Source organism: Marmota marmota, unplaced genomic scaffold, assembly GCF_001458135.2.
Source record: "Marmota marmota marmota unplaced genomic scaffold, marMar, whole genome shotgun sequence".
Classification (NCBI taxonomy): domain Eukaryota; kingdom Metazoa; phylum Chordata; class Mammalia; order Rodentia; family Sciuridae; genus Marmota; species Marmota marmota.
Genome location: NW_026000130.1, coordinates 8,210,481 through 8,233,484, shown reverse-complemented (window position 1 = coordinate 8,233,484; position 23,004 = coordinate 8,210,481). Strand labels below are relative to the sequence as shown.

Genomic DNA, 23,004 nt, shown 5'->3' with positions numbered 1-23,004 from the left:
GACCTTTTATATTTCAGTTTGAGACAGAGACTCCCTAAATTTCCTAGGCTGACATGGAACTTGTGATCCTTTTACCTCAGCCTCATGATTAATTGGGATTATAGGCATGTGCCAATAGACCCAGTGAAAATGTGATTTTTTTTAAATTATGCTTGGAGTATCAAACCCAAGGCCTCACGCATGCCCAGTAAGCACTCTACTAATGAGTCATATCCCTCGCCTGAAATATAATTCTAAATATTCTGTTACTTATTTCAAGTACACATTAATGTTTTAATATTTATTATGCTGTTTTTTTTAATTTTTTTAGTTGGTACAATATCTTTATTTATTTTTATGTGGTGCTGAGGATCGAACCCAGTACCTCACACATGCAAGGCAAGTGCTCTACCACTGAGCTACAGTCCCAGCCTATTAAGCTGTTATAACATTGCAACATTTTTGTGCCTGTATCAGGTTGTTGTTTTGATAACTTCATAGAGATGGTATTATATAGGTGAAATGTGTTTCGAGATATTTAAAATTTGATGCATATTACCAAATACTTTCCAGAGAGTGTGCCACTTTATAGTTTTACCAGCTGTGTGTGAATAAGTCCCAGTGATAAGTATCATCCATCATTTCTCTCTATTCTCTGTGTCCCTGGCCCAGACTTGACACTTGTTTGGGTAGCAAAACGTCCCTCAAAGCAGATTGATCATCATTATATAGAGATATCAGTGTCCTCTGGGGGTTCTGTGAAGACTGATCTGTTCAACTGAGCATTTTACATAAATTTAACCTTTTTATGTGACTGATGAGGTGCTCCATGCCTCATATCAGGTAAGATGCTATCTCAAATAAGGATGCAGGGAATTCACTTCCTTATAAGTGCACCAGAGCAACTTTGCTTTTACCTGTTTTATATATTAGAATTCTGCCCAAGATTACTGTTTGAAAAGTTGTGCTTTTCAAAGCTACTTGTGTTCTACCCACAAAATTCTTGCAGTTTCTCTACCACTCTTGAGGCCCTTGACCACTTTTCTAGGAACTGTGCCCCACTATGATAGTTTACCTATGTGCCTCCCAGACACATCCCCTGTGAATACAGAAATGGGGCTTTTGCCTGCCATGCCCAGTGCCTGCTGCACATTAGGTACTCAATAAACAAATGAATGAATGAATGAACTACTGATTGATAAAATTATTGAGAAGCAGCATCAGCCACTGATTAGTGTGCCTTTTCTTACCCAGTCTGATTAGCTGAGTCTCAAGAATGCTGTTGGAGAATAAATCTATGCTTGATTTTATACTTGCATGTGTTAGGGTATTATAAGCAAATAAACTTTCTCCTTCTCTTCTTGGCATATCAGCTTACCCGACGATTGCCACCTATCAAGGAAGCCAAACCTCGGTTACAGAAGCTTTTCCGGGACTTCTGGCTCTACTCTGTACTGATGGGATTTGCTGTGGAGGGATCAGGTAGGGGGTGATCTCTCTCTCCCAGAGAAGACAGATTGCAGAGTAGAAAAAATCATGAGGTCAGGCTCAACCTAATTATTAATGTGAGCATGTTCAAAATAAGTTCAAATGCAGCTATTTCTTCCTACAAGTATTTGTAAACATTATACTTCTCAGATGGAGTTTACAGTACTTGAGAATGCCACATACCTTAGGGAAAATCTTCCCAAGTTACATAGCGGCCTAATTTTGGCATTAATTACCTCAAAGGGTCCAGGACTCTAGAAACTGTCTGAGTCAGTACCACTATAGTGCTTCTTGACCCAAGAACTTTCCTTTCTTCTTTCCTTCCTTCCTTCCTTCCTCTGTCCTTCTAGTACAGAGGATCAAATTCAAGGCTTCCCCCCGCAAGGCTAGTTAAGTGCTGTAACCCCCATCTACATCCCCAGTCCTACTTCTCACTTGTATTCACTTTCTCACAGGACTCTGGCCAGAAGAGTGGTATGAGGGGGTCTGTGAAATAGCCACCAAGTCACCACTGCTCACCTTTCCCAGCAAAGAGCCACTGCGGTCAGTCCTCCAGTACAACTCAGCCATGAAAAATGACACGGTCACCCCAGTAAGGATTCTCCCTCATTTTTGCTAAAACCTCTGGAACAATTAGGGCACATCCTTTCAAAGTTCTTATGAACACATTGCCGGCCACTAGGGCCTCTTTCTCCTGGGGAGATATGCTTGTGAGTCTGTGAGAGTTTCTTTCCCTCCAGGCTGAACTAAATGAACTCAGAAGCACCATCATCAATCTGTTGGACCCTCCTCCTGAAGTTTCTGCCCTCATCAACAAGCTGGACTTTGCCATGTCTACCTATCTCTTGTCTGTGTACCGGCTGGAATACATGAGGTACACAGGTCTTCGCTTCTACACATCCACATTTGAATGAATTTTTAAATTTTGACCTTCTAGACACAGAATTTTTTTCAGCTCCTCCCAAGACATGCAAGCTTTCTAAACACAACCATCTGCTTTTCTCATGTGCCCCTCTTCATGAACACCAAAATACCATATGTTTAGAGACATCCCAGTATTTAAATTCCATTTTTATCCCCTCTCCCATAGGAATTAGGCTGCTGAGCAGTCCTAATGCTGGGAACTCAATCCTTTGATGTTGGGGGCCCCTCTGAGGAGCCAGTCCTCACTAAGCTGGTTTCCAGGAACATGGCTAAGTACAAATAGCAATGTGAATTAGGAGTGGTCCAGTTCCAAAATAGTCCTACAGTGTGTAGCCATAGCAGTCCTAACCACTATAATGACTGCTGTGATCTGATGGAGTGTTTTTGTTTTACCAGGTTCTATACTAAGTTACATGTATTGGCACACTCTCCAGAAAGCCTGTGAGGTTGGCAATATGTTATACCCATTTTGTAAATGAGGAAAATGAGACAGTAAGAAGTTAAGTAATCTCTAATGTAGATTGAAAATCCACTGAGCCTCATCCTCAGCCCTCTAAATGGTCTTTTAAACACTGTGCCCTGCTACCTCTTGTCAGTGAATGTCAGAAGAAGCAGCCAAAAAATAACTGGAGTAAAAAAAAAACTGATCATACCACCGATCCCACTAGCATGTTGTATAGCTCCTTCTAGTTCTTTTTCCAAATAATACATTTTCAAAAGTCAAAACAAAGGAAGCCAACCAAAACAGTGAAAGTATGGTTTCAGTGCTAGTATGCATGATTAGAAGAGATGTGTTAAGACTCCTTCAGCCTTCTGTGTTGGAAGGCAAGACTATCTCCCACCCTCCACAAGTGTGTCCCTAAAGTGTTCAGGATCCTGGGCTACCTGCAGGTCCCTAGGAGTCCTATGATAGTATGGAGAAGCAACCCAAAACCTTTTTTTCAAGAATTTGCCTTAGATTCCCAGCCACTGGTTACTGGGAAAATTTTTAAATCACAAAAGAGACAATGTGAGAAGTCAAGTTAAAGCCATGTGTGTGTGAACAACTGAGAATGCATGCACTTAAAGCCCCCTGGCCCGCCCTGAAGAAACTTACCTTTCGAAAGACTGATGTGGAGGCTGATGGTTGCACATCACAAACCCTACTAAGTGAATCCTCCAGAACTCTGAAAGGCTCATCAAAGCAGCCATGGTTCAAGCTCACACACTTCTTTTATTTTTTTCCTTTTCCCCAAAGATTAAAGATATTTTTTACTGTAAATGTCAAAATGTGGGCCGGGGAGGTAGCTCAGTGGTAGAGTGCTTTATACCTAGCATGCTCAAGGTCCTGGGTTCAAACTCCAGCACTGCAAAATTGAAAGCAAAAACGTCAGGGCCAGGATGTATTTCAGTGGCAAAATACTTGCCTAGCATGCATAAGATCCTAGTTTGATCCCCAGAACTGGAAGAAAATATATAAATAAAATGTCCACAGCACATGAAATTTAAAAAGGGGTGTAACCCTTGGGAATAGTACAAAAAGATGCAAAAAGTGAAGAAATACAGGTCTTACTTACCTAGCTATGAGCCCCTCATTCCTGCTGTTAATTGTCCTATTTTTTCCATCTAGAAATCTTCTCACCATAGGCAAACGTGTATATCCTACACATGTACACACATAGACACACCTTCAGGAAACCTGTCAGAGAAATTGTGCTCTACCTATTTCCCCGTATCTTCCTTTTTTCACTTATTAGTATATCTTGGATCTTTTTTCTGTAACAGCACATGACAGCTGCCTCTTATCTTGGTGGCTATGTTATGACACTGAATGGGTAAACTTTGGCTTATCTGACTGGTCTCCTATTGATGGGCATTTAGACTGTTTCTGTTTGGGGTAATGCAGTCAGCACTGTTGTTGAGAATCCTTGTGCACCTAACTCTTAAGATATGTAGCTAGTAATGGGGCTGCTGGGTTGAAAAATTTGAGAGCATTACATATCACCCTCCAGAAAATCCAAGTCATTGTTTGCCTCTATAAATGTTAGAGAGTTTCTGTTTCTCGCAGCCGTACCAGTCTGAGGAATGTTAACATCTCTGATAGGGAGAGCCTAGATTTTTTTCAAAATTTATTTAAAGCTGTTCTCCTTGTTAGGGTACTGCGTTCAACAGATCCTGATCGCTTCCAGGTAATGTTCTGCTACTTTGAGGATAAAGCTATTCAGAAAGACAAATCTGGTAAGCTTATTATTATGATACTCCCATGATGACTTGAACTTTAATAGGATAAAAGGGCTACTACTGCCTGTTTTCTGTCAACACAGAGGAAAATTTTATCAAGTTACAAACTACATTGGAAAGATCAGCATAGAGCATGTAACCTTAAAAAACATATCTTTCCAGGTCTGCCACTGTTGCAAGGAGACCAAAAAACAGGAGGAGCCCACCATATATGTTCAAGTGTGCTCCAGCACCCAGATTTTTATCCTTAATATTATCTTCTGTATAAAGAACCAAGGCTCCTTGAACAGTCATCAGTGGACCTGGAGCATCTTACTGTTGCCAGAGAGCAGTCATACTTTTTAATTGTCAGTAGGAGGCTAAGAGGACCAAGGAACCAATTTAAAGGGACTCCTAATGGACAAATTATAATAATTCAAACACAAGTACAGTATTTTTTTTTTTTTGCTTAATTGAAACAAGTTTAGATTATGAAAGGTATGAGTTCAACGTACAAGAATGCATAATTACAAAAGAAGGGTGAATACACTGGGAGATATATATATATAAAATTGTTATGCTATGTTTTTTAGAGAATAATAAAGAGGGGGAAAGACTGTATATGTTCAGTAAAGATGTAATATTTCCCCCGTCTTTTTTTTTTGTACTTGGGATTAAATGCGGGAGCACTTTACCCCTGAGCTGCATCCCCAGCTCTTTTTATTTTTTGAGACATGAATCTTACTAAGACTGGACTCAAACTTACTATCCTCCTGCCTCAGCCTTCTGAATTACTGGGATTATAGGCATGTAGATTCATGCCCAGCTTTCCAAATTATTTTTTGTCTTTTTTTTGTGTGTGTGTGTTTGTGTGTGTGTGTGGTGCTGGGGAACCAGGGCCTTGTGCATGCAAGGCAAGCACTCTACCAACGGAGCTGTATCTCCAGCCCCCAAATTCATTTTGATCTACACTTAGTTGATTCCTCAGATATGGAATCCACAGAAACAGGGCCAGTTATACATAATGCTTATTTCTTCCAGTAAGGCTTTGTGAGGTGGAAGCATGGAGTTGTTTCTGCTTCTTTCCACATAAACAAGAAAGAAGAAACACCAGGAAAGAGCCTCACAGTCCAGGAAAAGGTTCAGCACCAGCAATAGGAAGACTACTCCGTCCTGGTCTCAAGAGAGTAACTAGGTCGACAGAGTGGACAGTAGATGATGAACAGAAAAGTCGCACAGAATAGCCAGTCAAAGATGCTCTGTGAGTCAGGGCTCCAGAGAGAGTTGGCTGCAGACATAGCCATTGTATTGAGGGTCTTCACATCTTCATATCCCTACTGATTAGGAAGAACCCCCATTTGGGGCAGCCTTCAGGCCAGATAGGAAGACCATACTTGATAAGCTATGCCCAGGCCAGAATCTGCATCATTTCTTGGAACATTTCAGTGTTAAAAAAATCAGTATGAAAAAAGCCTCATGATTCAACATGTCCTCAAACCCTGAGTGTACAGAAGGCCTCAGCTATTAAAAGTTCCAGCCAAGAGAACTGAACTCGTAGGAAGTCAGAAAAATAGTAAAGTCTATGAAAACATGAAAATATTAGTTACCAAAATCCCTAGTAAGGCAAACCCAACATAGAACTAGGAATAAAAAGAAGAGAGAAAACTGGAAGGGGGCACAAAGGAACTCTCTGGACCAATAGAAATATTCTATGTCTTGTTTGAGTTGCATAAATGTATACAGTGGTTTAAAATGTCATCAAATTGAGCACATAAGATCTATAAAATTTATTATATGCCAGTTATACCTCCCATTTTAAAATTGTATTAAATAGAGTTTTGCAGAAGTTTATTTAAGATGGGAGGGGAAATAAAAGAAGAGACATTAAAATTGAGTCAGCAAAGAAAAAAGTTTGTATAGAATAAGCACTTTTTGACCAGTTTTAGTACAAGAGCACTGATGAGACTAATATAAAAGATGTTTTAAAACGTTAGGGTTCTTTCTGCTTCCTGGTGCCTAAGCTGAGCAGTTTTCCTGATCTTAAGAGAGTGACTAGGTAGACAGTGTACCACATGCTTCTGCCATCGAGTTTGGCCTTGTGCCATGACGTTTTTAGCCTTACCTGAGGCCCGAAGTGACATGATCAACCAACCATGGACTGAAATTTCTAAAACCAGGAGCCAAAATAAACATTCCTTCCTTTAAAATAAATAAATAAATACTTGGCAACTTTGCAAGGTCCTAAGCAATTTATTGAGACTCTGTCTCTAAAAAAAAGTTGGGAGAGGGGCTGGGGATGGATCTCAGTGGTAAAGCATCCCTGTATTCAATCCCTAGTACAAAAAATAAAAATAAATAAATATAAAAATTTAACAGATGCTAAAATATTGGACTTATGTTTTAAGTAAATATTTAGAATCATTTAATTAAATTTGGTAGAATACATAAATCTTGATTAATTGTGTGGCTAAATTTTTTGAGGGATACTGATTGATAAACTCCTAAGATTAACAAATTTAATATTAATAAAATACAAGTAGTAGTAAGCAGTCCTTTCCATGCCAAAAGCCATTGGGACATTGGTAGATCCATCAATTTGTTCTTGCCAATGGAAAAATCATTCCCAGATACTTGTAGTACTATTTTTGTCCTTTTTTGGAAAATAAATGCTTGAAGAAATGTTTTAAAAAATCACCCCAGGGTCATGTAAAACTTTCATGCATTGAGTCTTTTGCAGAGCACTTCACACTGCTACTCAGCAGAATCAGGAAATCAGGTGTGTGAATTTGTTTTTGCAGCTGGGAGCCAGTAGAGTTAGCCAGGAAAGATGATGGAAGGATTCTAGAAGCTCTCTCTGCTGGCAGTAGAGGAAGGATTAGAGGTCTCAGGTGGAAAATGGAAGCAGGCAGTTTCTACCAAGGAAGCTTTTTCCAGGAGAGCCACAGAGCACAGGAGGTGGGTGGGCATGCTCAGAGGGTCTCACATACATGTCTCAGGAACACTTGGGCCTGGGACACCATCAGCCACTGGCTGATTCATTCCTCTCATTCATCTACCCAGTATCCATTTGTGTAGCAGCTATTTTGTTCTAAATTCAGTGTTAGACAGTTGGCTTATCTTGATTCTAGGAGAGGGAATAAGCAACCAAAAAATTGGAAGTGCCAACTCTTAAAAGACCTCAGAACCTGGCATATTTTGCGAGCCTCCTGGAGAATATTTACAGACAGAATCAGATCCCTTTCTGAAGCTGGATGTCTTGCTTGCCCTTCTCCAGGCTCTTTTCTTCTATTGCTATGTCATTCTGAGGAAATTAAATGACACTGAAAATGATTTGCTCTTCACAGATGCTCTCCATTTTTGCAGTACACTGTTCCACATGATTTCCACATGAACCAAATTGATTGTTTTGGTTCTTAATAATTAGTTAAGCCAATAAGGGTGCAGCTGTTGAATTTACTCCCATCTTCCTTTTCTTTCCTAAGAGATAGAAAGGAATTGTCTTTGGAGATATGTATTATTCATGAATTTTCAGAACTAATCAGGAGAGAGGGTATTTGAAACATCTAGCTGCCCCCCTAAAGGGGAGGGCTTCTACCTCTTTTCTGTATAAACCAAACCTCTGTGTACACAAGGCCAGGACTCTGCTTGCATATCTCCCAGATGCCTAGTTAATCAGTACACTAGTAATCTGGCGCTAACTGTAGGGGCAAGAAGGAGGGTGACTTTAAAGTAAAAGTCTTATTAATATTACCTCATGATTTTGATTGACATCTGATCACTACTAAAAAGTAGAAGAAATGAGGGAAAGGAAAATCCCCATGATATCCACAGTAATTACAGGCTGAATCCACTGAGGGATAGTAAAATTAGTGGGCAAATATTTAAAGAAAAATTAGGTACTTGCATAATTTCAAAGTATCCCCCAGATGTATACCAATTGCTATGGTGATTTTATCTCTCATCCACAAATTTTCAGAAGGTGGCACTTAATTCCTCAATCCTAATATGAGTTTGGTGACTCTTTGGTGGTACAGATTGAGGACTGAACCCAGAAGCACTCTATATTGAGCCACATCCCCAGCCATTTTTACTTTTTTTTTTCTTTTTTTTCTTTTTTTAAGACAGGGTCTCACTAAATTGCTGATGCTGGCCTCAAACATATGGTCCTCATAACTCAGCCTCCTGAGTTGCTGGGATTATAGGCATGTGCCACTATACCTGATCTCTGGTGGTGACTCTCTTCTAGAGTTTAGAAAGGGAAAAAAGAGTCAACCCAGACTAAGTGATTGAGGTTAACTTCAACAGTGATAAGAGATATAGATATATATGGATATAATGTGACAAGAACAACATATCACCACTGTGGTATTATCCCCCAAATCCTAGTCTAATCTTGAGCAAGCATCAGACAACTAAATTGAGGGACCTTCTGCAAGATTACCTGTACCTTCAAAAGTGTCAAGACAGCAGAGTGTGGAGGTGCATACCTGTAATCCCAGCGGCTCAGAAGGCTGGGGCAGGAGGATCCATAAGTTCAAAGCCAAGTATCAAGTTATAAAGTTCAAGGACAGACTAAAGAATCAACACATTCTAAAAGAGACTAGGAGATATGATGAGCGTATGCCACATGTTTCCAGGCTTGGATTCTGGAATAGAAAAGGGACGAATGGGAGAATTCAGAAAGTACAGATAAAGTCTAAAGTTGAGGTAGTAGCATTCTATCAGTGTCAGTCTCTTAGTTTTGACAAAGGCATCCTAATTACATAATACATGTTAATATCTGGGGAAGTTGGTGAACAATGAGTACATGGGAACTCTGCAATTATCTGTAAGTCTAAAATAATTTTAAACGAAAATGTTTGGAAATAGCCAGGATTGGTCCCTTTCTGTGGCTCCACTTGATCCATGGAAACCTTCTCATTTCAGGGATGATGCAGTGTGTAATTGCTGTTGCAGACAAAGTGTTTGATGCCTTCTTGAACATGATGGCAGATAAAGTAAGTCTCAGCAAAGTGCAAGCATATGCCTGCTGGAAGCACACAGGTGTGCTATTGTACCTGTCTCTTTTGACTCTAGGCCAAGACAAAAGAAAATGAAGAGGAACTGGAGCGGCATGCTCAGTTTCTGCTGGTGAATTTCAACCACATTCACAAGAGGATAAGGAGGGTGGCTGACAAGTACCTGTCTGGTCTGGTGGATAAGTAAGTTCTATTTCCTACTAATGCTTTGTGTATATGTGTGTAAATGTTTGAGATTTGAAATGCAGGGGAAAATCATCCATACATTATCCATCCAGAAAACAATGGTGCCAGAAGGAAACTTCTCATAGGTGATGCAAATTTCACCAGAATGTCAGGGAGTTTGCTATGGCCTGAATTTTAGTTTGGAAACCTCTGTTCATTCTGAACTATAGATGTTATTTACAGTACCTCTGTTGCTAATCAAGTGCTCACATCCCTGTGTCTCTGTATCCCACTCCCCCTACCATCTCTTATCCCAAGGTCATAGGTCCTCAAGTAGAAGCAGTATCCTATGGGATTCTCAGAAACAAAAGTCCACACTGGCCCTTTCCTACTATTTGTGCCGAGAGTCATTACAGACCCTCTTGGGACATATCTGCATATAGACAAGTTGGGCTTGGTCAGTGTCTCTGAAGTTTGTAAGCAAGAGGCAGTACACCCACAGTGAGCCTGCCTACAGCTATGTCAAGGGGTTCTGGAGCCTTCCACAGATATGCCAAGTGCCTGCCTGGTCCAGGCAGCTATGCCATCTAAGGGTGGGTCAGGAGCTTCCAGAGGTCATGAGAGCAAGTCTAGCATACATGTGGCATGTCAGTACCAGGCCTCTTGAGCATTGAGCCATAAATGACTTATAGCAACCCAAAGGTACTCTTCTTCCAGCCCTAGGGCCACCAGAGCCCATGACTTATCACTTTCAGGAGTAAGCAGTAGCTTCTGTCTACTCCAGGTATCATTCAGAATCTTCGTGGTTTTTTTTGTTTTGTTTTGTTTTTGTTTTTTGTTTTTGTGTGTGTGTGCCATGATGTAAGAAATATTGGGAATCCCTGGTTAAAAACTAGGAGAATTAGCCAGACATGGTGGCATGAGCCTGTAATCCCAGTGACTCAGGAGGCTGAAATAGGAGGACTATAAGTTTAAAGCCAGTCTCAGCATCTTAGCAAAGCCCTAAGCAATTTAGTGGCACTCTGTCTCAAAAAATAAAAAAGGTCTGGTAAAACACCTCTAGGTTCAATCCCCAGTACCAAAAAATTTTAAGAAAGAGAGGGAGAGGGAAAGAAAGAAAGTGACCTTCCTAGCTCCAAGGCGCCTTGCGCGCTCACACCGAGCGCGGATTCGCCTGTTTCCGCCTGGACATGTCTGGGGCTCCGGGCACTCAGTCGCCCTCCGTAGCCGGCTCCCCCCGCCGCCCCCTGCCGCTCCGGGTAGCCCTTCTCCCCCTTCTCCGCCTGCCTCTCTGAAACTTTTTTTTTGCAGCCAGGTCAGCGGCTGTGGGGAGCGGACAGCAGGCCTCCCTGGGGGGACGGCGGGGGAGGGGGTGGGGTGCGGGCAGGCGGCCGGGACAGCCGAGGCCGCTCGGGGCATGGAGGGATGCCCAGGGGGCACGCCGTGCCCTGCCTGTTTCAATGTGGCAGCTGGGGGCTCCCTGTCCAAGCAGTCCGAGTTATGCAAAAGCAAAATCAAACAAACAAAAAAAAATCCCCCAGACCCNTCTCAGGAGGCGAGGAGACCAGGAGGCGGTCGGGAGCGCGGGAGCTCAGTACCCGCCCCCTGGGAAAAAAAAAAAAAAAAGGCTTCAAATATCCCCTGCCGCACACACAATAAATAAATAAATAAATAAATAAATAAATAAATAAATATTAATGGCTCAAAAAAAAAAAAAAGAAAGAAAGTGAAATGGGGGGTAGAGGGGGGAGAGGAAGAGTGAGAGGGAGATAGGAAGGGAGGGGGGGATTGCTTTGGGGGAGAGGGGGTGTGGCCTCGCTAGGGTAACACCAATATGGTTGATCATTGTCAGGGTTGGAGCAGACCACCTAGGGCATGTCTGACATTGAAGAATGGGACTGGAAAGCATATCTGACCAGGCATTGCCTACCTTAATGTAGAGGACCTTCAGGAGCTGGTGCCCTGCCTCAGAGGTCTTCTGAGACCCCCACCTCAGCAACCAACAGAAGGTGTAGCTTGTGCTGGTGCAGGGGAAAGTGACAGATGTGCCCCCCTCCTAGACAGTGCAGACTCCTGGGAGGCTCAGTTCCTGGACCCTGAGAGTCTATTCTTGATACAGGTTTCCCCATTTGCTCTGGAGCGGGACCGTGCTAAAGACCATGCTGGACATCCTACAGACCCTCTCGCTGTCACTGAGTGCTGTGAGTGTCCCTGGATGACCCTAGTGACCTGGGGCTGGCTGACACTCCTACCATCTATTCTGTGTTGTGGCCTGCCCCTCCAATTTGATGTGCTTCAACCTATTTAATGCTTCAAGGGGCAAATTTACAATGGCAGAAAGTGAGGATTGCCCACATCCCACTCTGTTGTTTCCAAGTAAACTGCAGCAAGTCTGAAAGCCCTTCATAGATTGGACATGTTGTGGGAAGGGGTGGCAAACATGCTGTTGCCTCAAGTCAGAAGCTTGGCAGTGGCAACCTCAGGAAAGCAGATTCAAAAAGGGAATCTTGCTGTGCTTACAGGATATTCATAAGGACCAACCTTACTATGACATCCCTGATGCCCCCTATCGGATCACAGTTCCTGACACATATGAAGCCCGAGAGGTAGGTCTCACTTGCACTTCTTGGTGCAGGTTTCCACACTTGCTCAAGCCAGACCGTGTTAAAGACCATTCCAGACATCCTGCAGACCCTCTTGGTGTCATTGAGTGCTGTGAGTGCCCACCAGTGACTCTAGTGAGCTGGGGCTGGCTGACATACATGCCATCTATCCTGTGTTATAGCATGCCCTGCTGTCATGTCTCAGCGTAATTTATGCTTTGAGTGGCAAATTCATGACAGTGGGAGGGGTCCTCCCTGCAATGAGGACTACTTTCACAACCATCTCATTTATGCTTAACATACATTAGGTCCTCAAGTCCCCAGCAATTAAAGGCATGAGTAGTCCTGACCCCATCACATGGGGAAGACACTAAGCAATGCCGGGGTTCCGTTGCAGGGAAGGCAGGTGACTCACCTGAGCCTTATCTGTCTTACAGTCCTGCCATCCAGCCACCCTGACTCTCAGCTGTGCTCTTGCTTTAAATGCCAAAGAGGTTTCCATCTACAGTTTACAGCCTTTCAAATTTGCATTGAGCAAATGTGATTTTTAGACCAGTTCACTTTTCTGAGGCATACTGCCTTTTTGTTGTTGTGATGGAATGACATAGCTTTGGCATTGTTATACAGTGGGCAAATAGGCAGGATTAATAGCTCCAAATGAGGAGGATGTGCTAAGTGTCTCCTGTCCCTGACTCAGTCTAACTTGGATCCTCTACTGTGGCAGGACGGAAGCTCAGCTCAGCCCTGTGTTCCTCCAGTCCTAATTCAGGCCTCTTAGCCAGACCAGCTGTCAATGTAGAGTTTCTCTCATCGCACCCATGAGGATTTTTGCCACCTGGAGCCTGCCTTTCTCTTTAGTCACTGAGTCAGGACATGTTGCACAATTGCCCTATAATGTGCAATTTGTATAGGTTCTGCCACACAGCCTTACAGAATAACAGACCATTCTGTGCGGAATTCTGTCCCCTGGAGTCTTGATGTTAGAACATGATCACTGTTAGGGCTATAGCCAAGATTGGATATGCTTAAACAACAAAAATTTATTTTCTCACAACTTTGAGGCTGGAAGTCTAAGATCAGGGTATTAGCAGCGGTGGTTTCTTCTGAGGCCTCTCTTCTCGGCATGTAGATGGCTGCCTTCTCACTTTGTTCTCTCACAGTCTTCCTTCGGTGGGCACATAACCCTAATGTTTCTGTGAGTCCAGATTTCCTCTTCTTATAAGGATACCAGCCATATTGGATTAGGGTGCACCCATATTGTCTTTTATTTTAATTCCCTCTTTAAAAGTCCCAATCCAAAATACTGAGGCTTAAGACTTCAGCATGAGATTTTGAGGAATGCACAATTCAACCCAAGACAGCCACTACAACAGCCCAGATAAGCTGATTTCAGGTTGTTGAAAATCAGTCTCACCCATTTCCAGAGCATCGTGAAGGACTTCGCTGCACGCTGTGGAATGATCCTTCAGGAAGCCATGAAGTGGGCACCGACAGTCACCAAGTCCCACCTACAGGTACTTTCTTGAAATCATCAAAAAGCAATCTCGAGGACTGGGATTGTGACTCAGTGGTAGAGCACTTGCCTGATATGTATGAGGTACTGGGTTCAATTCTCAGCACCAACTATAAGAAAATGAATAAAATAAAGGTCTATCAACAACTAAAAGAAAATATTTAAAAAAAAAAAAAAAGCAATCTTGGGGCTGGGGTTGTAGCTCAGAGGTAGAGCGCTTCGCCTAGCATGTTCGAGGCCATGGGTTCGATCCTCAGCACCACATAACAATAAATAAAATAAAAGTAAGGTATTGAGTCCAACTGCAACTAAAAATATGTAAATATTTAAAAAAAAAAAAAAAGCAATCTTGAAGCATAGTGCAGTATCACTTGCCTGTAATTCCAGCTATTCAAAAGGCTGAGGTGGGAGAATTGCAAGTTCTAGGCCAGCCTGGGCAATTTAGGGAGCCCTTGTCTCAAAATAAAATTTAAAAATGGGTGGTGTGGGGCTGGAGTTGTGGTGCAGTGGTAGAGCACTTGCCTAGCCATCTGTGAGATACTGGGTCTGATTCTCAGCACTGCATATAAATAAATAAAATAAAGGTCCATCATCAACTAATAAAAATATTTTTAAAAAAAATGGGTGGTGGGGCTAGGATTGTAGCTCAGTGGTAGAGCACTTGCCTAGTATGTTGAGGCACCATATATAAATAAATAAAGGTCCATTGACAACTAAAAAATTATTTTTTAAGCCAGGCATGGTGGCACTCGCCTGTAATCCCAGTGGCTTGGGAGGCTGAGACAGGAGGATCATGTTCAAAGCCAGCCTCAGCAACAGTGAGGCACTAAGCAACTCAGCAAGACCCTATCTTTAAATAAAATATAAAAATAGGGCTGTGGATGTGGCTCAGTGGTCGAGTCCCCCCTGGTGTACGCGCGCGCGTGCACACACACACACACACACACACACAATTTTTTTAATGAATGGGGAAGTAGCTCAGAAGTAAAGTGCTTTCCTAGCATGTATAAGGCCCTGGGTTCAGTTTCCAGTTCTATGTATTAAAAGACAAATCTCAATAAGCTCCTTTGAGCCATCCAAAGAGCTTTTACACACAGAGAACTTAAAATACAAATAGTACTAGTGTGAATAAACAGAGACCAAAAACATTAGTATAGAGATCAAAAATAGTAGACCCTCAGGGGCTGCTCTGTTAGGAGCATCTTTTGGGGTTGGCATGCTGGTCAGTGCAAGAGGAAGGCAGGTGGCCATCCGATGAGCAGTCCCTGACCACTCACATCAGGTGTGGCAGGACTTCAGGCTCCTTACTAGATGCTTGGGGGCAATGTGATGGGTGGAGGAGGTTTCCAAGAGACAGCGTGTCTGAGAGCTGAGTGCATTGTGTGCATCTATGCAGAGCCTTAATTTAAAGCTGATGAGCAGAGGCAGACTGGGGGATATGTATCCCAGTAAAGTTATTTTCTAGAAATAAAAAGAAAAAAAAAAAAAGCTCCAGTCTGCACAAAGGTACATATGAGTTTTTTCAACAAAAGCACTGGCTTGTCATTGTGAGTGAATGGGAGGTGAGCCATTTTTCTAGCGACAGGCAGACCCAGAACAAAAATATCACAGTATATGAGAGGAAATAATTGCCATAAAAGGGGTTAAAGATTTAAAAAAAAAAAAAGCCACTAAAAGAAATCTAGGTTAGCAAAAGGCAGGTGTGAAATTGACTTAAGTAGCATTTTTTCAGAGTGAAGCCAGTTAAAAAAATGCTTTGAGGCATGGAATCTAAGAAGGCAGTGCAGCTGGCTCCAGGAATCCTAGAGGCTATTTGGAAATCTACTGGCAAGAACCAGTTCCTAAGGTTGTTGCTAAGTTCCTTCTTCCACAAAAAGGTTGAGCAACAAGGATTGAGATATAGGAGGAGCAAGATCAGGTGGACACATTTGGAACAAACACACAGGCTAAGCTGGACAATTCCAGGCCTGATAAGCTAAGCTAGCCTACCATTTGATGCCTTGTAACTTCTGAATTTGCACACTAGAATTCTCCAGATAATGGTAGTTTCTCAAACTTACTGTTTGGGAAATGTCTGATTCCTTTATTTCATGTAGAAGAAACATCCTCAGCTCCAAAGGAAGTGATTTTAAAAGGGGAGGAACCCTTTGATGCCTAAAAAGGTTTCGGTGGGCAAAAAGTCAGTAGACCTTTTCATTTTCCCTTGCATTTCTCAGGCAGGCCTAGACTAATAAGGAAGTAGAAAATGACAAGTTTTGAAATGATATTTTTTACGAGACATCCCCCTGGCATCCTTCCTTTCACTTTTCTCCAGCAATCCACCCCAGCCTCACTACCTCTCTCCTGCCCCCAGCTTTAGCCTTCCCAAGACTGCCCTCCTCAATTCTGGTCCAGTTTTTGTTGTTGTTTTGTTTTGGGGTTTTTTTTGTTTTGTTTGGTTTGGTTTTTTTTGTTGTTGTTGTTGTTGGTTTGTTTTTGGTACAGGGAGTTAAATCCAGGGGCACTTTACTACTGAGCCCTATCCCCAGCCCTTTTTAAATATATATATATATATAGTTGTGGATGATCTTTTTATTATTTATTTATTTATTTATTTATGTATGCATGGTGCTCAGAATCTAACCCAGTGCCTCACACATGCTAGGCAAGTGTTCTACCACTGAGCCACATCCCCAGCCCTTTTTTATATTTTATTTAGAGACAGGGTCTTGCTGAGTTGCTTAGGTCCCCACTAAGTTGCTAAAGCTGGCTTTAAACTTGTGATCCTCCTGCCTCAGCCTCCCAAGTCACTGGGATTAGAATCTGATCTGTTTTTTGTTTGTTTGTTTGTTTGTTTTTCTGATCTGGTTTTTATAGCAAACTTGATGTACTTTCTTTTTAAATTTGATCATTAAGTCATTCCCCATCATTATGGGGTCCATGGATGCTTTTTGTTTTTCCAGGAGCTTCCAGCACCATTGGTACAATTTTGTGTATACATGCTCATGTGCATACTTCTATGGGGATTTATGTGGTTTACCCTAAACTCCTGTGCCTTGTCCAGGGGTCCCCTGTGACCTTGCCAATTTCTGGCCAGGCTTGCCTCTTGCTTCCTTACCTCTTTTACTTGATGCTCCTATGGTGCTGAACCCATGTGGACCCTAGAGCAGGAGGCCTTCCTCCCACCTCTTTGTTCTGTCCCATGTCCTTTTGCCTCAGTGCCCCTTCATCTTATCATTCAGGTGGGCTCAGGTATTTATTCTGGGCTCCTCTATCCATCACACCTGCCCTTTGGCAGCCATGGTGCTATAGCAGAACAGAGGTCCCCACATGGACTCCATATCATATTGCCTGCACATTGACAGTAGGACTGAGGCTATGTGGCCAAGAGGCTGGCATAGCATTTGGCAAATAGCAGAGGCTTAGCAAGAAACATGTGACCTCTCATATTGTCTGTGTGACACCACACCTATGGTGTGACAGCCATTCTGGGAATTGGGCCTTCTCCTCATTTATAGACAAGCAGTAGCTAGTCAGAGGAGGGTTTGGCTTTACTGATGGTCCCACAGTAAGACTTACAATGATTTGTTTTCCCCTTTAAGTGAAATAACATGTTGTCTTTTTATTTCAGGAATATCTGAACAAACATCAGAACTGGGTGTCAGGACTATCCCAGCACACTGGGCTGGCTATGGCCACCGAAAGCATCCTTCACTTTGCTGGCTATAACAAGCAGAACACAACTCTTGGGGTATGTGTATGCCTCCTATGAAGCAGTGACCCCCTTAAATCATGGAAGCAGCATTATAGTGGGAAAGGACTCAAGCTTATGGGTAGCTTTTATGAAAGGCCCCTTGTCATCCATAGCCTATACTACCTATGGTGAGTCTGTTGACTAAGAGTAATTGGGTGGTACCCAGATTCAATCCTAGGTTCAATCCCCAGTACCACCAAAATAATAATAATAATAATAATCTTTGCCCTTAGAAAGTTAGATGTAAGCTAGGTTTTCCCCTCTCTGTTGCTAAATAGGAAAGGATACCTGGTGTTATGTGTCTAATTGTTAGTTGTGCTCCATATCCTGACTAAAGTGCCCCAGCTTAATGTCAAGTGCAAGAGACTGCTGCCTCTGCCCAACACATCACACAGTACTACAAGGGAGGGGCCATCTCAGAAGCAGGATTTCAGGCCTGCAGAACTAGAGAACTGAGTCAGGAAACCTCTTCAGAGCCCTCCTACAGCACTTCTCAGGGTCCACTTTTCTGTCCTCTAGCAGACTGAGGTGGAGTATGCTGGGCACCTGGGGACAGATGGGAGCAATTTTGGAAGGGAGAAAGCTAGCGTGTACTTTGACCATTTGCTGCAGGGGCTTTGTATATCTTATTATCCCCATAAGAGCCTTTTGAGAAGGGCATGATTATCCCCTTTTCAGGGGAGCACATCCAAGTTCAGATATATTAAGTGACTTCCCCCAAAGTCTCACAGCTGGTCATTGTCATGCCAGGTTTGAATACAGGCCTGCTTGATACCAAAGGCCAAAATGTCTCCAAAAAATGTAAAGCACTTTTATGATTAAATAAGAACCATTTAATTTTGTTTTTGCTTGTGTTTTAGTTTTTCCATAATTTATATTTTCTTCTCCTGATTCTCTTTTTGCCCATCCCCCAAAATTGCAACAATTGAGAAATTCCTTTTTCCCAGTAGTATCTGTATTATAGGAATTTGGTAGGTTCCACTGAATTGTAGTAATTAACAGTAAAGGGAAAATGTGAAAGACTGGCCTTTTAAATGCATGTTGTAGTCTCCAGTGCTACCTGGCCAAGTGGGACCTTTGCAGAGCTGGCAGCAGCAAAAAGCCCAGATTAGGAAGAGAAGCTGCTAAAACCACTGAGGCCTTTTAAATCCAGGAGGGAGGGAAGTGAGGTTGGGAATCTGAGACTGAAGCAGTCAGTTGGAGGTGATTTGCAAACATTTCACTCATTTAGTGAGGGACACACCTTTCTGTCTTGTGATGCTAGACATTTGGGCAGCTATTAGATGTTTAAAGGCTTTGCTAGATTTTTCCTCCACCTTCAATCATCCTTACAAATTACCTTCCAGAAAGAATTTCTCACATCAGAATTTTAAAAACTTTTTCACATGGGATCTAAGAGTTCTAGAGAGTGTTCTAGAATATTTTATTATATTTACTTGCCAGCACTACAGATTTTCAACAGTCCCTGAATATGAACTTTTCCTTTGCCATGATAAACAGGAAGAAAAGACCATGTTTTGGCAGTGTGTAATAATTGTCATTATTTTTAGGCAACTCAACTAACCGAGCGCCCAGCCTGTGTGAAGAAAGATTACTCCAACTTCATGGCATCCTTGAATTTGCGCAACCGCTACGCAGGCGAGGTACCTCTCTTGCCTTTGTGTTCAGGGTTCTTCAGAGCATCCTCCTGTTTGATGCCAATTGGCTCTTTCCCAGTGGAATATGAACAAGGGGTCTGGGAAATGTGTAATTTGTTCATTTTAGGTGGCTTGTGGAGCATGGAGTCCTGACACTCACTGGCACATTCTGGAGTATTTATGTCAATTACTTAAAACTTCTGTGAGAGGGTGACTTTATGCATGCTCTGACTATGCTGAGGCATTAAATTTTTTGGCTTTATTCTTTAAGTGGTAGCAAACATTTGTTGAATGCCAAGCATTCCTCTGGGCTTTTGTTTTGATGTACATATTATCATTCCCATTGTACAGATGAAGAAACCAAGGCTCCCGAGTTTAGGATTTTAACCAGTTCCTGAACTACACAGGAAGAACAGAATCAGTAATTATATCTGTCACGCACCACACTACCATTTATTCCAGTAGCTTCATCCCTCAGTTTCCTCCACAAAGTTCAGAACCTAGTTGACACCATTACTAAGATGCCTGGCAAGCCAGCCTCTAACCCAGGAGGTTGAGGCAGGAGGATTGATGATTCAAAGCTAGCCTTAGCAAATTACTGAGGCCCCAAGTAACTTAATGAGACACAAAATAAAGAATAAAAATGGTGGGGATATAGCTCAGTAGTTAAGCACCCTGGGTTCAATTCCTGGTACAGGGAAAATAAAAAAATAAGGTGAAAAAAAAAATTCTTGATGAACTCTGTAAGTTCATCAATGACCTGGTCTGAATGGGGATCTACTTCTCTCTGAATACTCTGCCACTTTCATATTCCAGTGACTGTTCTCCACTGAACCTGGACAGGTGGGACCCAGTCACTGACCACACTGGAAATTGCTCTGAGAATCTTTTCCACATTGTTTTGAATATCCTGGTGGCAATGGGAGGTCTTTCTTTGGGAGATAGGCTTCTTTTTTGGAAAAAAATAGATATCCTTTACAATCAGTCTTGTGAATAAAAAAAGCAGCTCTGGAAAAAAATAATTCTTTCTCCCTTTTTTGTTTCCTTTGTACCCAGGATTGAACTTGGGGGCACTCAACCACTGAGTCACATCTGTAGCCCCATTTTTTATTTTATTTAGAGACAGGGTCTCACTGAATTTCTTTGCACCTTGCCATTGCTGAAGCTGGCTTTCAACTCTCCAGCCTCCTGCCTCAGCCTCCCAAGCCACTGGGATTACAGGTGTGCACCACCACTCCTGGCTGGAAAAAATCATTATTTCTAACTTTAAAAATACTGATGCAGGGCTAGGGATGTAGCTCAGTGATAGAGCACTTGCCTAGAATGTAATGTGATCCCCAGTACCTTAAAAAACAAAACAAAAAAACCTGAGACTGATCTTGTTTGAGTCATCAGTTGAGTATAGAGAAAATTTATTTAGCCAGTTCAGGTTCATGCAGTCCTGCCATGGGTCAGACCTCAGGCACAGTGCTGAGTACAATGACAGGAAATCAGATCCCAGCCCTGGAGGAATATCTGTAGAGGTGGAAATACCAATATGCTTTTCTAGAAGAAAAGTTCTTTCAGAAAATGTTGTAAGAAGTAGGTGGAGTGACTCACACTTGTAATTCCAACTATACGGAAGGCTGAGGAAGGAAGATTAAGAGTACCAGCTTAGCTTGGGCAATTTAGTAAGACCCCCATCTCAGAGAAGAGAAAGAGAAATGTATAAGGACTGGGATATGTCTCAGTGGTAGAGAGTTCATGTCTAACATACATGAGGCCTGCTGGGAGTGGCTACTGGCTGGCAAGAATGGAGTGGAAGTACCGGTAGGACCATGGGTCAGCTCTGAGGAAAGGTGGGATAAGAAATGGATGCTCCACAGTTCAGTCTCCAGCACCAAAAAACAAAAAAGGAAAGAGAAAAAAACTGTTACCCATGGTGGTAACATCATTAAAATGAGCTTTAGTTGAAACAGTAAGGCACTGTCTGGTCCTATCATGAGTATGGTTAGGTAGCTGCCACAGCCCTGCCCACATGGCTGGATTACATGCAAGGTTGTTAACAAACATTCTTCTTGCAGGTATTTGGAATGATTCGGTTCTCAGGTGCCACAGGCCAGATGTCTGATCTGAACAAAATGATGGTGCAGGATCTGAGTACAGCTTTGGACCACAGTAATCCCCAGCACTATACTCAGGCCATGTTCAAGCTGACTGCAATGCTCATTAGCAGTGAAGGTAACACACAAAAGCTCGTTGGAATTCTGGGATTGTTTCTAAGTGAATGTTCACTTTAGTGACAAGCTGGAGTCTGGGCTGAAGAAAGAGCTGGAGCTTCCCCAGTAGAGATCTCCATGGCATCTCTTATGAGTGAAAAGTAAATAGAAAGCCATTGTTGGCCTCAGCCAGGGTTGAATCTTGTTAACCCAGTGAAGCCATGTTTCAGGTCCAGACAGGGTTGTAGATCTCTGAAAAGCATATGTTTGGTTCCAGATTGTGACCCACAGCTCCTTCATCATCTGTGTTGGGGTCCCCTCCGGATGTTCAATGAACATGGCATGGAGACCGCCCTGGCCTGCTGGGAGTGGCTACTGGCTGGCAAGAATGGAGTGGAAGTACCGGTAGGACCATGGGTCAGCTCTGAGGGAAGGTGGGATAAGAAATGGATGCTCCACTGGAGTCACCGCTAGTCATCATGGAGACCAAGGAGCAAGCCCCTCAACATCTCAAGATTTGGTCTCTCCAATGAATTGTGTTATCCATTGCTGACCATACAACTGTCATGGGAATAGAAAGAACAGTGTGTATTTTAAAGCATGGTGCTTATACAGCCAATATTTTTCAAAAGCTCAGTAGAGGGAGCCATTTCTCTACTGAAATTGGAAGAACACCTGTTGACACTGGATCTGATTGAGAACAGTTGCATTTGTGACAAGGGTATTTATTTTGGCCTCCTACCTTTTGGGATCAGCCACCTTTCCCTGAATCTGTATTTCTGGAGTTCCTCTTGTATGGGGCCTACAAGCAAGGTTATACAGGTTAAATATTTCCTTATCCAAAATGCTTAGGACCAGAAGTATTTGAGGATTTGGAGTCTTTCAGAATCTCCAATATTTGCATGTACATAATGAGATATCGTGGATGGATCTCAAATCTAAACAAAATTAATTTATGCTTCTTATATTCCTTATGCATATAGCCAGAAGGAAATTTTACACAATATTTTTTTCCCTGTGCTTCTTAAGATCATCTTAGTGATCAAAAAGAATCCTTTGGTTTTCTTGTTCCCTGAAGGAAATGGGAGTATTTCCAAAGATGAAATTAGAATATTCTAGGCAGAGCTGGCATAGTGACCCAGCTACTGGGGAATCTGAGGCAGGAGTATCACAAGTTTGAGGCCAGCCTGTGCACTTAGCAAGATCCTGTCTCAAAAAGGGCTGAGGAGGGCTAGGGCTGTAGCTCAGTGGCAGAGCACTTGCCTAGCATCTGTGAGGCATTGGGTTCTATTCTTAGCACCACATAAAAAACTAAACAAATAAAGGCATGCTGTCCATCTACAACTATAAATAAATAAATAAATAAAATAAAGGCATTCTGACCATCTACAACTACAAAAAAAAATTGTTTTAAAAGGGGACTGAGGATATAGCTCAGTGATAGAGTGCTTGCCTAGCATGTCTGAGGCCCAGGTTCAATTCCCAGCACTGTCAAAAAAAAAAAAGACGACGACAACTGTTCTAGGCAGGTGATGGTGGCAATAATC

At 42.4% G+C, this 23,004-nt stretch overlaps 1 protein-coding gene across 3 annotated transcripts in view; it reads left to right on the top strand.

The window, feature by feature from the left end:
* The window catches only part of Pi4ka (phosphatidylinositol 4-kinase alpha), a 129,803-nt gene that overhangs the window by 75,521 nt on the left and 31,278 nt on the right, over positions 1 to 23,004 (top strand). For all 3 annotated transcript variants that reach the window (XR_007341271.1, XM_015500356.2, XM_015500355.2), the window contains exons 20-32: positions 1,353 to 1,461; positions 1,923 to 2,059; positions 2,208 to 2,341; positions 4,526 to 4,608; positions 9,517 to 9,587; positions 9,667 to 9,791; positions 11,893 to 11,974; positions 12,296 to 12,379; positions 13,801 to 13,890; positions 17,500 to 17,619; positions 19,173 to 19,265; positions 21,323 to 21,479; positions 21,735 to 21,862. Coding sequence is in view for 2 of the 3 variants with exons in the window: in XM_015500356.2 (XP_015355842.1) it covers positions 1,353 to 1,461; positions 1,923 to 2,059; positions 2,208 to 2,341; positions 4,526 to 4,608; positions 9,517 to 9,587; positions 9,667 to 9,791; positions 11,893 to 11,974; positions 12,296 to 12,379; positions 13,801 to 13,890; positions 17,500 to 17,619; positions 19,173 to 19,265; positions 21,323 to 21,479; positions 21,735 to 21,862 (1,413 nt within the window). In the remaining variant the exon portion in view is untranslated. The remainder of the gene's footprint in view (positions 1 to 1,352; positions 1,462 to 1,922; positions 2,060 to 2,207; positions 2,342 to 4,525; positions 4,609 to 9,516; positions 9,588 to 9,666; positions 9,792 to 11,892; positions 11,975 to 12,295; positions 12,380 to 13,800; positions 13,891 to 17,499; positions 17,620 to 19,172; positions 19,266 to 21,322; positions 21,480 to 21,734; positions 21,863 to 23,004) is intronic.